At 52.5% G+C, this 13,521-nt stretch overlaps 2 protein-coding genes across 2 annotated transcripts in view; both read left to right on the forward strand.

Moving 5' to 3' along the window:
• Nucleotides 1-3,155, forward strand: part of Scnn1a (sodium channel epithelial 1 alpha subunit) — a 24,275-nt gene extending 21,120 nt beyond the window's left edge. Inside the window, exons 6-10 of the mRNA XM_021164186.2 lie at nucleotides 748-899; nucleotides 1,006-1,063; nucleotides 1,241-1,296; nucleotides 1,455-1,530; nucleotides 1,933-3,155. Of these exons, the coding sequence (XP_021019845.1) occupies nucleotides 748-899; nucleotides 1,006-1,063; nucleotides 1,241-1,296; nucleotides 1,455-1,530; nucleotides 1,933-2,322 (732 nt within the window). The 3' untranslated portion in view covers nucleotides 2,323-3,155. The remainder of the gene's footprint in view (nucleotides 1-747; nucleotides 900-1,005; nucleotides 1,064-1,240; nucleotides 1,297-1,454; nucleotides 1,531-1,932) is intronic.
• A 4,797-nt stretch (nucleotides 3,156-7,952) lies between these two features.
• Nucleotides 7,953-13,521, forward strand: part of Tnfrsf1a (TNF receptor superfamily member 1A) — a 12,192-nt gene continuing 6,623 nt past the window's right edge. Inside the window, exon 1 of the mRNA XM_021164794.2 lies at nucleotides 7,953-8,314. Coding sequence (XP_021020453.1) covers nucleotides 8,276-8,314 — 39 coding nt within the window. The 5' untranslated portion in view covers nucleotides 7,953-8,275. The remainder of the gene's footprint in view (nucleotides 8,315-13,521) is intronic.

Consider the following 13,521-nt stretch of genomic DNA (forward strand, 5'->3'; position numbering starts at 1 on the left):
GTCTCCCAGGTTTCCCAACCCCCACTGCCAGCCATTGAGCAACCAGGAGCCCCTGTGCTGAACAAACTGTTCATGGAGACAGAGCCCTGAGCTGAGAGTCTTTCCTACTGGCTTCTTTATTGTAACAGTGATTCCTGGGTCCACCCATGTTATAACACATCAACACTTTATCCCTTGTTCCGACTGAGCAGNATCCTGTTTTATAGATATACAACTTTCACTTGTTGAGGTGGAGTCTCATGTTGTAGCCCAGGCTGGCTTCACACTTACAGCAGTCCTCCCTCCTGGGGCCCATGAGTGCTGGGATTCCTATGGTGTCCTGCTGTGCCCAGCTCTGTCCTACACAGTTTTATTTACTTAACCGGTTGATAGATATCTGGGTGCTTCTAGTTTGTAGTTTTGTGACTAATGGTGCTGTGCACATTCAGCTGGGCTCATGGTAACTGTTCACACCTTCTGAGGGACTGTCATACTTTTGGAGGTGGCTGTACCAACTCATATTTCCAGCAGCAGTAAGTGATGGCCCCCATGCTTCTGGCTGGCCGTTTTTGTTTTGTTTTGTAACTGTTTTCCTAATGAGTGTAACATTGTATCTCATTGTGGCTTAACCCCTTTATTATGCAACCATTGTTCCCATTTTTTTTCTGACTTAATTTGTGCCTTTTGGACCGGTGTAGTCCCCAGCTTTCATAAACAATTTTGTTGTGGTTGCCCCTCCCACCATGCTCTTGTATAGTGGGTGCCCAGGCAGTGTGTAAGAGCTTGCTTGTGGAAGAGGTGAGGATGCCCTCAGAAAACAGGCGCTTCTCTCCANTCACAGGCTACTGCTACTATAAACTACAGGCTGCCTTCTCCTTGGATAGCCTGGGCTGCTTCTCCAAGTGCCGGAAGCCATGCAGGTGAGGTGCTTCCTGGGACTGGGCTTGGCAGTGGCTGCTTAGCCTNGTAGGATAAAGGTCGCTGGAGGTTCCCCCTCTATCACTAAGCACTCTTATCTGTCTGCAGTGTGACCAACTACAAGCTCTCTGCTGGCTATTCAAGATGGCCATCTGTGAAGTCCCAGGTAAAGTCTGGAGGGAAGGGGTGGATGTCCATGTGAACATAGCTGCACACACGTGCAAGTGGACATAACACAATGGCCCTGTGAAGATCATCCATGTTGGTATACTTGACTGATACCACCTATCCCTGGAAACCTGAGGGATATGGAGGTGACCCCTGGCCCCTCATTTCCCCCCAGGATTGGATCTTCGAGATGCTGTCCTTGCAGAACAATTATACTACCAACAACAAAAGGTCAGGCCTGCTCCTGAACTCCTGGGCAGGACCCTTGTGTGTGGGGTGGGGGGTGGGAGGGAGAGGTCTGGGAAGAGGTTCTGATGGAGATGTTGGGGAGAGGGCCCATGGGTGGCCTTAACCCTCCACTTCTTCCCACTCTCTCCCCTTCCCCAAAGAAACGGAGTCGCTAAACTCAACATCTTCTTCAAAGAGCTGAACTATAAAACTAATTCGGAGTCTCCCTCTGTCACGGTATGGCCTGCCTTAGTCAGGAAGCCTGGGATCTCCTGGGGGCTTGGCAGGGTAGCTCTGAGGGAGGACAAAAGGGTCACCTTGAAGGGCCAGAAGGGTTTGTGCCTTGGAGGCAGAGAACAAGAAAAAGGGACAGGCGNTCAGGATAAGGGGAAAGAATTGGAGAGGGGAACTGGATAGGGGACAAGGGGGAGGGGAGGCACACATGTGGCAGACAGCTGGAAGAAGGCCCTTGACACCTTATCCGTGATTGTTTCTGGGGTCTCATGACCGTTTTGTTCCGTTGGTGATGACAATCAGAAGCTGCCCCTGCAAGGCAAGGAGGCACTACGAATCCCAGGTGGGCCCCAGAGGCAAAGGGAGCCGGCTTGGTAAGGGCATGGGTATTTCTTTCTCCTGCAGATGGTCAGCCTCCTGTCCAACCTGGGCAGCCAGTGGAGCCTGTGGTTCGGCTCATCTGTGCTGTCTGTGGTGGAAATGGCGGAGCTCATCTTCGACCTCCTGGTCATCACACTCATCATGTTACTGCACAGGTTCCGGAGCCGGTACTGGTCTCCAGGAAGAGGGGCCAGGGGTGCCAGGGAGGTGGCCTCCACCCCAGCTTCCTCCTTCCCTTCCCGTTTCTGTCCCCACCCTACATCCCCGCCACCTTCTTTGCCCCAGCAGGGCACGACCCCTCCCCTGGCCCTGACAGCCCCTCCACCTGCCTATGCTACCCTAGGCCCCTCTGCCTCCCCACTGGACTCAGCCGTGCCTGACTCTTCTGCCTGTGCTCTGGCGGTGGCGCTCTGAGAGAAGAGAGTGCTCCTCNCACCCAGGCCAGTGCTCCCATCACTTCAGCACATCTTCCACAGCTGCCCAGCTGTCTTTGGTGTGTCCTGGAGGAACAGGCTAAGCAAGGGGCCCAGGAAGTTGTCCAGAGGACAGGGGCTAATGAGCTGCTCAGAGCTGCCCTGCCCCTGCTTCTGAACACTGCTTTCCACACAAGCACGGGCAAGTCCCCTTTACCCTTGGATCAGCCAAGCCAGACTTGGAGCTTTGACAAGGAACGTTCCCGGGAAACGACCAAACGAACTGAACACATATAAACAAGGCCCAGAGAAGTGGCCACAGCCTTCCCACCCCATGACCAGAGACTGGCCTGGCCTCACTGCTTTCAAGGACACAGATGTCTGCTCCCCTTCTTGAACTTGGGTGGGGAACCCCACCCAAAAGCCCCCTTGTTAGTTCTTTGGCAAGTCTCCTTCCCTCACTCCTCAGGGTGGGGGCTAGAGTAAGCCTGGTATTCTGCGTTCTCAAGACTCTCTTTCTCATTTGGTACCCTGTACCCCAGTGCCTCTGCGTTGTCTCCTTCTTGTGTGCCTTCTGAGCTGTTTCTTCAGCCTAGAAACTCCCTGCTCAAAGGCACCTTTGCTTTTGTGAACTCGTTTACCCTATCCTGTCTCCCCCAGGACTGCCCCCTCTCCCCTCACCCCCACAGCATACTGTATTAGATGCTCACATTCTTTTGTGTCCATCTCCCTGGGTAGACTGAACTGTACTCAGGGATGAGTTTTGCTCATTTTTTTATCCTTCNGTTCTAGCGCAGTATCCCACTTGGAAAAGGTTGGCAGATACTCAATAAATGCTTGTTCCATCAAACAGTGTCCGCAGTCCTGGATGGGGCCCCGTGAAATGGCTAGGGAGGGGCATGCAAGTCCCTGAGGCACTGCCTACATTTTTGGGGGAGGTCTTAGAGTGAAGGGAGGGGACAGGCAGCCATCCCAAACTGGTCACAATTATATGTCATCAAGAATAGTCTTCTTCAGATTCCACCCAGCTGTGATGTAACCTCTGCCACCCTCCTCCTTGTCACACCCTGGTGGTACCCAATATCACCCAGCGGAGATCTAACCTCTGCCACTCTCCCTCCCCCAACCCCCCCACTGCCCAGGTGGAGNAGGAGGAAGAGGAGGAGGCTCGACCAGTTCTTCCAGATTATCAGAGCCTTGGGTAGTCTTATCCACAGTGAGAGGGGCAGAGGGAACCCTTTCACCCCAATAAAGAAGCTGGGGAGTGTCTGAGTGGAACCCTGCTTTTCTCACCTGCAGTCCCTCTGCCCACTCCAGTGATCAGACCTGGGACCCAGAAGTGCCCCTGTCTTGTCATGTATGGGGAGTAAGACTTGTTTCTGTTTTCCCATGCATCACAATATCTATCCTTAGGAGGCGGAGGAGAAGCAGGGCTTTTTTTTTCCCACCACCATCCCCCTCTTCAGGGAACTCCTATGTAGACCAGGCTGGCCTTGAACTCAAAACTCACAGAGACCTACTTATGTCTGCCTCCCGAGTGCTGTAGTGTAGTAAAGATCTGGCCATTTTGAATTAAAGTCTGTGATCAAAGGTATGTGGAGAAGGAGATCTTGTAGAAAGAAGGAAGGAGCAGGCCACAGTCATGTGACCTGAAGGCTTTGACTTCCCTTTCCTAGACTCAGGCAAATGGCAGGAAATGGTGTTGTGTCAACAGTGTCCCTGTCACAGCCTCAGGTGTGGCTGCTCTGGCCTCTCCTTCTCTGCTTGGCCCCAGTCTTGTCCTGCCCATCCCTGTTTGCCATGGCTGGGAAGGGAGGACCTGCTGGACAGAGGCACCAAGCTGGATCTATTACTGGGACTGCTGTCAGCACCTCCCTTCCCCGAGCTCCAATCCCCCTTATGCANCTGTGGCCTCCCAGAGGTCTGACCTTATCTTGTGTCTCACCTGAAGACCATTGCTCNGACATTGGGGTCAGAGTGTTAAAGGGGTTCCCTCCTCCCCATTTCCTTATCTGGCATCTCAGGTGAAGTGACTTACCCAGAGTTTTACCTGTCACAGAGCTGGCCTGGGTTCCAGGCCATCTTCAGTGATTCACCTGGCTTCTATGTATAAAGCAGGGTATTGACTGACAGGACTGTGGCCAGGGTCCAAGTCACGGGGACTTGGAGCTCAGTGCCCTTTGGATTCACTCTGGCGTGAGTGATGTGAGTGACTTTAGGTCCCTGTGCATGTGTGAGGCATGGGGGAGGGTGGCTGTTCTCTGGAGCTCTCTCCTTCATCCTTTGATCTGCCTTCTCTAACCACCAGCTCTGGCCCCCTGTTCTACCCACTGTCACACTTTGTTTTGTTTTCTTTTTCTTGTTGGTTCTTGGGGTGGGGGCATTCAAAAAATTGTATATGTATTCATGTTTTGCATGAACATATGTATGTGTACCACATGAGTGCCTGGTGCCCACAGAAGTCAGAAGAGGGCTCCAGATCCCCTGGAACTGGAGTTATGGGTGGGTGTGAGCTACTGTGTGGGTTCTAGAGACTGAATCTGGGTCCTCTGCCAGAGCAACAAGTGCTCTTAGCCACCGAGCCATCTCTCCAGGTTATTTCTCCGTCGTTGGTGAAATGAGCCAATTCAAACCAGATTAGATTATATTAAAGGCAGGTTTATTAGGAAGCTGCACCTGGGGGGAAGGGTGGGGCTGAAGAGGTGGCTCAGTGGTTAAGAGCACTGACTGCTCTTTCAGAGGTCCTGAGTTCAAATCCCAGCAACTGCATGGTGGCTCACAACCATCTGTAATGGGATCTCTGTAAAGCCCTCTTCTGGTGTGTCTGAAGACAGCGACAGTGTACTCATATACATTAGATACATTTTAAAAAAATAAGGAAGCTGTACTTGGGCAGGCAAGTTCACTGATCCCCAAGGAACAAGGCAAGGGAAGTCACCATGGGGAAAGGGGAGATAGGGAAGGGAGAGAGAAAGAGAAGGGGGCATGTGCACAGGGAGAGCAGGGGGAGGAGGAGGCGGGGAGTCCAAAATGTCTGGATTATATAGGGAGGAACCACTGTGGGAAGGGTAGACCAGCTCCTGGACTGGAAGGTTTAGGGTTGGGGCAGGGTATTCCAGATAGGGACTGAGGGATGCTGGGAAAACCTGTAAGCCAGGTCTGCTTTGGTATGCAAAATATGCACCTCAGGGCCTGGCAGTGGTGGCTCAAGCCTTTAATCCTAGCACTTGAGAGGGAGAGGCAGGTAGATTTCTGAGTTCGAGGCCAGTCTGGTCTACAGAGTGAGTTCCAGAACAGCCAGGGCTACACAGAGAAAACATGTCTNGAATAAACAAAACAAAACAAAACAAAAACACAAACAAACAAACAAACAACACAAGACACCTCAGTCCCTTGTCCCAGGTCTGGAAACCAAACACCATCTTTTCGGTTATTTCTTATTTTAAGATTTACTATTTTAATTTTATATGTATGGCTCTTTGCCTGCATGCATCTCTGTATACCACATGCATACCTGAGGCCAGGAGAGGGTGTCTGATCCCTTGGAACTGGAATTAGTGACAATTATAAGCTGCCATGTGGGTGCTGGGAACCCAGCCCTGAACCTTTGCAAGAGCAACAAGTACTTTTAACTACTGAGCCATCTCTCCGATGGCCAATGCCTTTTCTACTCTTACTCTTAGTCATATCTCCTCTGTAAAACTAGCTGGCTTTTCACGTCCTCAGATTCACCTGCTTTTACGGTCTTAAACCAAGTTTTATGGAGCATGTTAGTACCCTGTTGTCTCAAAGCTTCAAAGGTGCTAAGAAAAATCAGCATTTATCCTAAGCCCTGAAGGAAAGTCCCCTTTTGTTCCAACCTCTGAGTAATAATGGCTTTGGCAGTTTGCACAGATAGACCATTAAAAGTTCCTTGTAATATTAAGCATGGGACCTTGAAGAGTTGTTATTTATTATTTACAAATTATTGATATTGTAGGATACTTAACATGTGGCAAATACTTCTAATATTAATATGAATCTTACCAGCAAACCAGCCTTGAGAAATGTGCTAGTGTGTTTTGTGTCTATTTGTGTGTGTGTATGTGTGTGTATGTGTGTGTGTGTGTGTGAGTGTGTGTGTGTATGTGTGTGTGCTGGGGATGAACTTAAGGCCTCATCTATGCTGGGGAAGCCCCACCTCCACCCCTCAACCCCATACCCACACACACCATTTCTTTTTCCTGNCTTGTTCCCATTGAAAACTGGCCAGTCTGATAGAGGGGAGTGAGCTTCCAGCAGCAGGGACACCTCCAGCTGGTCTTCTGCTCTGCCTTGGGACTGGTCACAGAGGAGAGGAATCATCAGGGTTAGGATACTGGAGGTTGGAAGTCAGGGTAGCTCACAGGGAGAAGGGCCAGGATCTCTGGTTCTAAGTCCCCGAGCCCTATGCCCCTATTCCTGGGTTTTCCCTCCATGTCTCAAAGTCTCAGCTGCTTTTAAAGGACCGCAGGGTGGTTGAACTGGCATGCATAAAGGTCATTGAGTCTCAAGGGCACTCGAGTGAATAGTGTCCCCGGGTGTTACAGGGTTCCGTTGGACTGAAGACCTGACCAAATGGGGATGGCAGGAGGCAGCCATCCCTAGTAAGGGATGCTATCAGAAGGTAAGGTCTTACTCAAAAGGACAGAGAGAACTGTGGGCCTTGCAGTAGGAGCTCGGCAGGCATCCTGATTCCTGGAGATCAGCCTCCCAGTGTGCAGAGTCCCGAGGCCTTTTCCTCACCCCTAAAGCTACAGACTGTGGTATAACTATCTTTGGGTCAGTCCCAATGGATGCATCAGGATATCTAGAGCTCGGTGTGGTGGTGCACACGTGTAGTCTCAGCAGGTAGGAGGTGGGAGGATGAGAAGTACAAGGCCAGCCTCAGCTAGACAGTGAATTTGAGGCCAGCCGGCTTGGGCTAAATGAAACCCTATTTCACACAGGTTGGAAAAGGGGCCATGGGAGCCCTTTACAGAAGCCTGAATTCTCATGGCTTCTCTTTGCTATGCCAGGGCAGGCACTTTTCACTCCAAATTAACAACTGGGGAGACAACCAAGGCTTAGGAGAGGGTACTGCCTGACACCCCCTCACCCGTACCCCACCGTTGGTGACCGAGCCATGGTGGGCAGCTGGGGACTTGTCTGGAAGACACAAGATGAGAGTCAGTGGGAGGGACCTTGGGTCAGGACCCAGGCGGGGTAGAAAAGAACATTTGATTTCCCTCCCGGTTTGGGCTGACTGGGTAAACGTCCAAGAAAGTGCGATTAGAGGGAACTCAGAGGGAGGGAGAGCGCGAAGCAAAGGAGTTCTTGGCGAGCATCAGATATAGCCCTCCCACTAATAACTCCCGCCTGCCGTCCCGTGAGATAGGTGGGCTGGCTTCCTTCCGTGAATTTGACAACAGGCTTAGAGGGGTTAGTCCACCGGTCTAAGCTCACCCACTTCAAAAGCAGAGGAGTCCGAACTGTAATTCTGTGGACTCTCAAGCTCTTAAGTGGTGTTAAGTGGGTTTGGGGCGCCAAGCTATGGGACCCGGGCTACAAAGCGTTAAAGAACCTTGGCCCTCTCCTCTCTCCTCCTAGTTCCCTCCCTCCTCCTCCCTCGCCTCTCCCCAGGCTCTTCCGGTCCCGCTCTTGCAACACCACCCCTGCCACTCTCCCTTCCCCTCCTACCTCCTCTCTCCCCTCTGCTTAAATTTTCTCCGAGTTTTCCGAACTCTGGCTCATGATCNGGCCTACTGGGTGCGAGGTCCTGGAGGACCATACCATGATCTCTATCTGCCTCTGACTTTCAGCTTCTCGAACTCGAGGCCCAGGCTGCCATCGCCCGGGCCACCTGGTCCGATCGTCTTACTTCATTCACGAACGTTGCCAATTGCTGCCCTGACCCCAGCCCCAATGGGGGAGTGAGAGGCCACTGCCGGCCGGACATGGGTCTCCCCACCGTGCCTGGCCTGCTGCTGTCACTGGTGAGATGGGAGACTGGAGGGGAGGGTGGGTTGCTAGCGAGGCGCCGGGCAGGAGTGGGCTTGTACTAGGGGTAGAGATGGGGGCAGGGGCTTCTGTGCTTTAGTTTGACTCCAGGTTTGCTGTGCCTTACCTGGGGCTGCCCTGAGATGTGGAAGGGAGAAATCTGAGAGGGAGAGAATCCGGCAAGCCAAGCTGGCAAGCCTGAGCCCCTGACAGTCAAGGTCCTGGCCCGTGTTGGGCTGTGGTCAGGCCAGCTGCTCGGCCAGTGGAGTTAGACGGAGAAGCCTTCTTTCTCTGGCTGAGGTTGAACAGCGTGGGGCAGGGTGTTGGAAGACTGAGTGCTAGGAGATCCGCCTTGGCGGGATGAGTTTGGGAAAGCGTGCTTGGGAGTGGACCCGAAACTGGACAAAGCTGGGAAGCCTTCCGGTCCCAGACTTCAACCTGAGACAGCCTCTGACTTTCTGCCGCCTCCATTTCTGCTTCCAGACAAGAGGTCCCTCCTGGCCTGACCCTCCTTAAGTAGCTAATACCTCTTTACCTAGGCCATGTATCCTCCTGCTCCCTCCCCACAGACCCAAAAGTCAGTCTCACAGTTTCCAATTCCACAGTTCCAATTGGGGAAGTTGGTAGCAGCTTGTTTTCGTCACTGGAAAATGTACTTTTCTCTGGCCTCAGCCTAGTGTTCATGTTCCCTTGATTTCTGTGTGTCCATAATTATTCTGTGTAGATCCTGGGGGCTCCCTGGCTGTCTGGGTGCGCTGTACCACCGGCAGTGTTCTCTGGGTCCTGCCTCTCCCTGGCCCAGCATTATCCCTGAGACCTGCCTTTTTCTCCCTCCCGTTTCTCTCCTGGTTCTCTTCTGGTCAGTCTCCAGAGCCTCCTTGTGGGGACTCCTTTGTGTCTATTCCTTTCCCTTTCTCTACACACCTTTCTAAAGCAGTGGTCCCAGAACCCTGCCTGGTGTCACCTTCCTCTGGGTGTCACCTCCCTTCTCCCCTCCTGTCTCCCAGTCTCTCCTGGGAGACTTGTCAAGGCTGCCCCTTCTGGCTGTCCTCCAACTCCCCCACCCACTTAATTCTTTTCTCTTTAGGAGTAGATCACCTGGATTTAGGGCTCAGCCCAGCACCCTTACCCTCATGAACTCAGGCATGTGATGTGACTCCCCCGCTTTTTGTTTCTTTTATTTCCAAAATGTCTATAGTGATCAGTACCTCATAGTTGTTATTAAGATTGAGTAGATGGATTTGNGTTAAATATTTATTCATTTCCTTCCCTGCTAGGTCCAATTCAGATTAGAGGTGAATGATTCCCAAAGGGGAGTAAGTAACATGTCACAAACAGAAAGGACTCAGCTTGGCTTCTCTTTTCTCATCTCTAGCAGTGATACTCGTCACTACTCACGTCACAAAGTGACGGTAGATGTCACAGTAACTGTCAGAGTGCAGTGGCCCAGCTAGGTAGAGGAGAGAGGCTGAGCCAGTTGTGGAGGCCCAGGTGAGGGTGGGGGCACCGTGAACAGAAGCAGATCCTGAAGACAAGGGACACGGAAGGCGGCTGAAGTCTACANGGGGCTGTCCACTGCCTGNTCAGTACAGAGCACAGTGCCTGNGAGGTGTTCGGGTAGGANGAGGTGCTGAGGTCATGAGGCAGTGATGGCCGTGGCAGGGATGTGGCAAGGCCAAGAAGACTTTGCTATTTTTAAAAAGTTTCAGTACAGGAGTGGAAATGACTTTAGAATACCCTGGAGGAAAAGACGTTCCAAGGCCTTGGTGATGTACTATCCCAGAGGCAGAACTGGGGGAGGAGGGTGGGCTATATGCCAACCATCTTCTTGCTTAATGGCCTTTGCCTGTCTGCTGGGCTGAGCTTGCCTGCATAGACCCTAAGGCTCATAGTGTGTTATCATCTTTGGCTCACGGAGAGCTCTTGAAAGTGTGAGCTATGTCCCATCCCCAGCACCTATTCAGGCCCTGAAAAAGAGACCTTGACCTTTGACTAATGGCNTAATCAATTCAGGAACAAGAGATTGGTCAGATGGGAACAAGGGGGGTGTTGCCTACAAAGGAGGACTTAGAACTGGCCTGCAGAAGCCAGGAGGAGGGAGGACAGAGGAGTTGGGCACCTGGGTTGGGGGAATGGAGAGGTGGGACTTTGAGTCACAGAGGCTGAATATCTCTCAGCTGGGGGTGCAGTGGCCATGTTGAGAAATGTGACACAGAGAGAAGGGCACTCTGGCTTTTGTGAAAAAGAGTCACCGTGGGGGCATGCTTGTTATCCTGGAACTTGGGAGATGGAGGCCGGAGCTCAGATCAAGGCCCAGTTTTGGCTATATAGGGAGCTTAAGGCCAGCCTGGATTACTGAGAGTGTGTCCTAAAAAACACAAAAAAGAAATAAAGAGTCATGCGTAAGGACCTAGGTGGGGGCCTGTTTTCCTCTCTCCCTCCCTGTCTTCTTTTCTCCTTTCCTCCCTCCCTCCCTCCCTCTTCCCTCCCTCCTTCCCTCCCTCCCCTTCCTCCTTTGCTATCCACCAAGCAGTCTGGCCAGACTGTGTTCCAAAGAACAGTGAGTTTCTCAGATGTATGNGCTCATGGAAGGATTTATCCATGGAAATGATGTTTGAAGCCAGGCCCTGGAGGTACAGAGGAAGATTCACACCCCAGTGGTACAAGTTGAAGCCTGAATGTAGATAAGAAACTATGTAGGTAGCCTCAGCCCCTGGGCAGGCACATCACTTGAACCAGAAGGTTCGTGTCAGCCTGAGCCACATAGTGAAGCCCTGAGACACCACCGTGGAGTAGGAAGGAGAAAGGCAGTTGTAAAAACCAGGGCTCCGGGTGTGGGGTAAAGGGTGGAGAGATTCCAGGAGAAGGACTGACTGATGAGTCTTAGGGCTGTTGCACAGTTTGCAGCCTTGGTACCAAGAAGTCGGTGGTGTGACATCTAGGTAAGGAGCTTGGTGAGCTCAGCTGGGGGCAGNTTAAAGTAGGTCACTGGCTGGCTAAGTGGAAGTGTGGTTGTGCTGTCTGGAGCAGCCCTTCTCAGCCTTTCTTCCANCTAATTCCAGCTGCATGGCTCNTCAGCTGGACTCTGCAGGAGATGAGCAAATGTGGCAGAATTGTCACCAGGGACATGTGCACGAGTGTGCCCGTGTATGCACAGCTTCTAAAATACTGCTTGTGGACGTTGTACATCGTGGTGCGCACTAGGCTCCGCACCACGATGTACAACGTCCACAAGCAGCGGAAGCTGAGGGGTAGTTAGAGAGAAGCCTTGCTACCTCCTCAGCCATCTCTCCTCTCCTCAGGCACCCCCAGCTTCCTGCCCCTCCTCTGCTCCAGGCATTCAGGTTTGGGCCAGGACCTGCTACCCGTGTCCCTTGTTGGCCTCATAATGCAACTGGTAATAGGGTGCCTATTGAAAGAGCCAGAGGGCCCTGGAATCCTGGAGNATGTGAGATGAGAGAGCTGGCTCTGCACCTGCTCCTTCTCTTTTGTTATCTTGTTTTTTGTTGAGAGTCTCTGTGTAGCCCTGGCTGTCCTGGAACTCACATTGTAGAGCAGGCTGACCTTGAACCCAGGGATCCGCCTGCCTCTGCCTCTCAGAGTGCCTGGATTAATGCCTAGCTTCCTCCATCTCTTCTAAGCTGTGATTTTTGCTCCAAAGCTACTTGGCTCAGGGAGTGGCTATAAAGCCTCAGAACTGGCCCTGTCTCTTAAAGGTTGTCTAGGGAGCATCCAAACCCAATGCAACTGGCCAGAACCAGGCAGGCTATGGGAATGTGGTGAACTAGGGCGGGAGGGCACCCTGGATTTGATTCTTGTTGGGATTGGGGAGTGTCAGGGGCTGTCAAAGGCCCAGGGAGCCAGGGAGCAGGGATCCTGGGAAAGGCTTTATCAGCTGAAGANAATGTTGTTTCCCTTTGAGGAGGGATCAAGGCAGCTCCAAGTCTAAAGGAAGGATGTCAGAGAAGGAGGAGGCAGATCCTCTGGGAGGAGCTTACTGACCTGACAGGGAAGCCAGGGGTCAGGAAGACTTCCCTTTGGGATGGGATGGAAGAGGGAGGCATTTTCCCGAAATCTGAGCCCAGTGGGACAGGAGTTCATTGCCTGGCTGTTTTAAGGAAAGGGACAAATAGTCTGAGTGGGGGTGAGTGGGAAAGAGAGAGAGAGGGAGGGAGGGGGAGGGGGGGAGAGAGAGAGAGAGAGAGACTGTGCACCCTGGAGGGAGCAGATGGGGTTCCACTTGCTGCTAGTTGGCTTTTCTGCTGATTCACAGCCCTTGAAGAGCCGGGAAGCTGCAGTTCCCTGTCCACTGTCCTAGATCTCCCTCCCTGGCCTGAGTCACTGGGGCGGAGCTGCTGGGAAAAGATTTCCCTTTCCCGGATTTGACTTAACCCCCAGAGTTCTGCAAAGGAAGGNCACGTGTCCAAAGAAACAGGCTCCTTCTCTGGGCTCGTCCATCACTGGTTGAGCGCGTGCACCCCCCCCCGCCCCCGCCCCCCAAGGCCGTTCTTGGCCCGGAGCCCACATTTACCTCTTCCTGACATTGCCCGATCTGTTGGCTTGGCTTCAGGTTCTCTGATGGGGTTGGAAGTACCATTGACCTTAGGTGCTCCAAGCATTTCTTCTTCGGGGAAAGGAACCACATTTTCATGATTGGGAAGTTCTTATCATAACTAACCCTTCCTGTCACCCTGCAAGCCTCTGTGTGTCGTGAGGGGTGGGGGTGCACCCCTGCCGGAGGGATTGCTGGTGTGCTTTCTGTGTGNGGCTTCTCGGGTCTATGGCTGAGGCAAGGGGCTTCCTGGCCCGCGCAGCTGCTGTTGCCGAGGAGGTAGCACTTCGAGTAACAGCAGCTGACAACAGGGGTGCAAGCTGCCAGCCTCCTTCCAAACGGAGCTGTGGGGGTTGCAGAGCCCCCAAAGGCAGCTGTGAGTCTAGGTGTTAGGGCTCTCCTGAATGTGATCGGATTGGTTAGTTGCTTCTGCATCTGTCTTGAAGACCTCCGCTATCTTGACAAAACGCTACGCTGGGGGAGGGGGGGAGCGGGGGAGCGGGGAGGGGGAGGGGAGATGAAAGAAGGAAGGCTGAGGGAAACCCAAAGCCCGGAGAGATCAAAGAGCAAGGTCTACCTTGAAGCTAAGAGGGCTTTGCCTCTCCACCCTGAAGAAGCTGTTTACATACAAGGAAAGTCAGTTGGTTGCTA

The sequence above is a fragment of the Mus caroli genome, chromosome 6, assembly GCF_900094665.2.
Source record: "Mus caroli chromosome 6, CAROLI_EIJ_v1.1, whole genome shotgun sequence".
Taxonomy (NCBI): domain Eukaryota; kingdom Metazoa; phylum Chordata; class Mammalia; order Rodentia; family Muridae; genus Mus; species Mus caroli.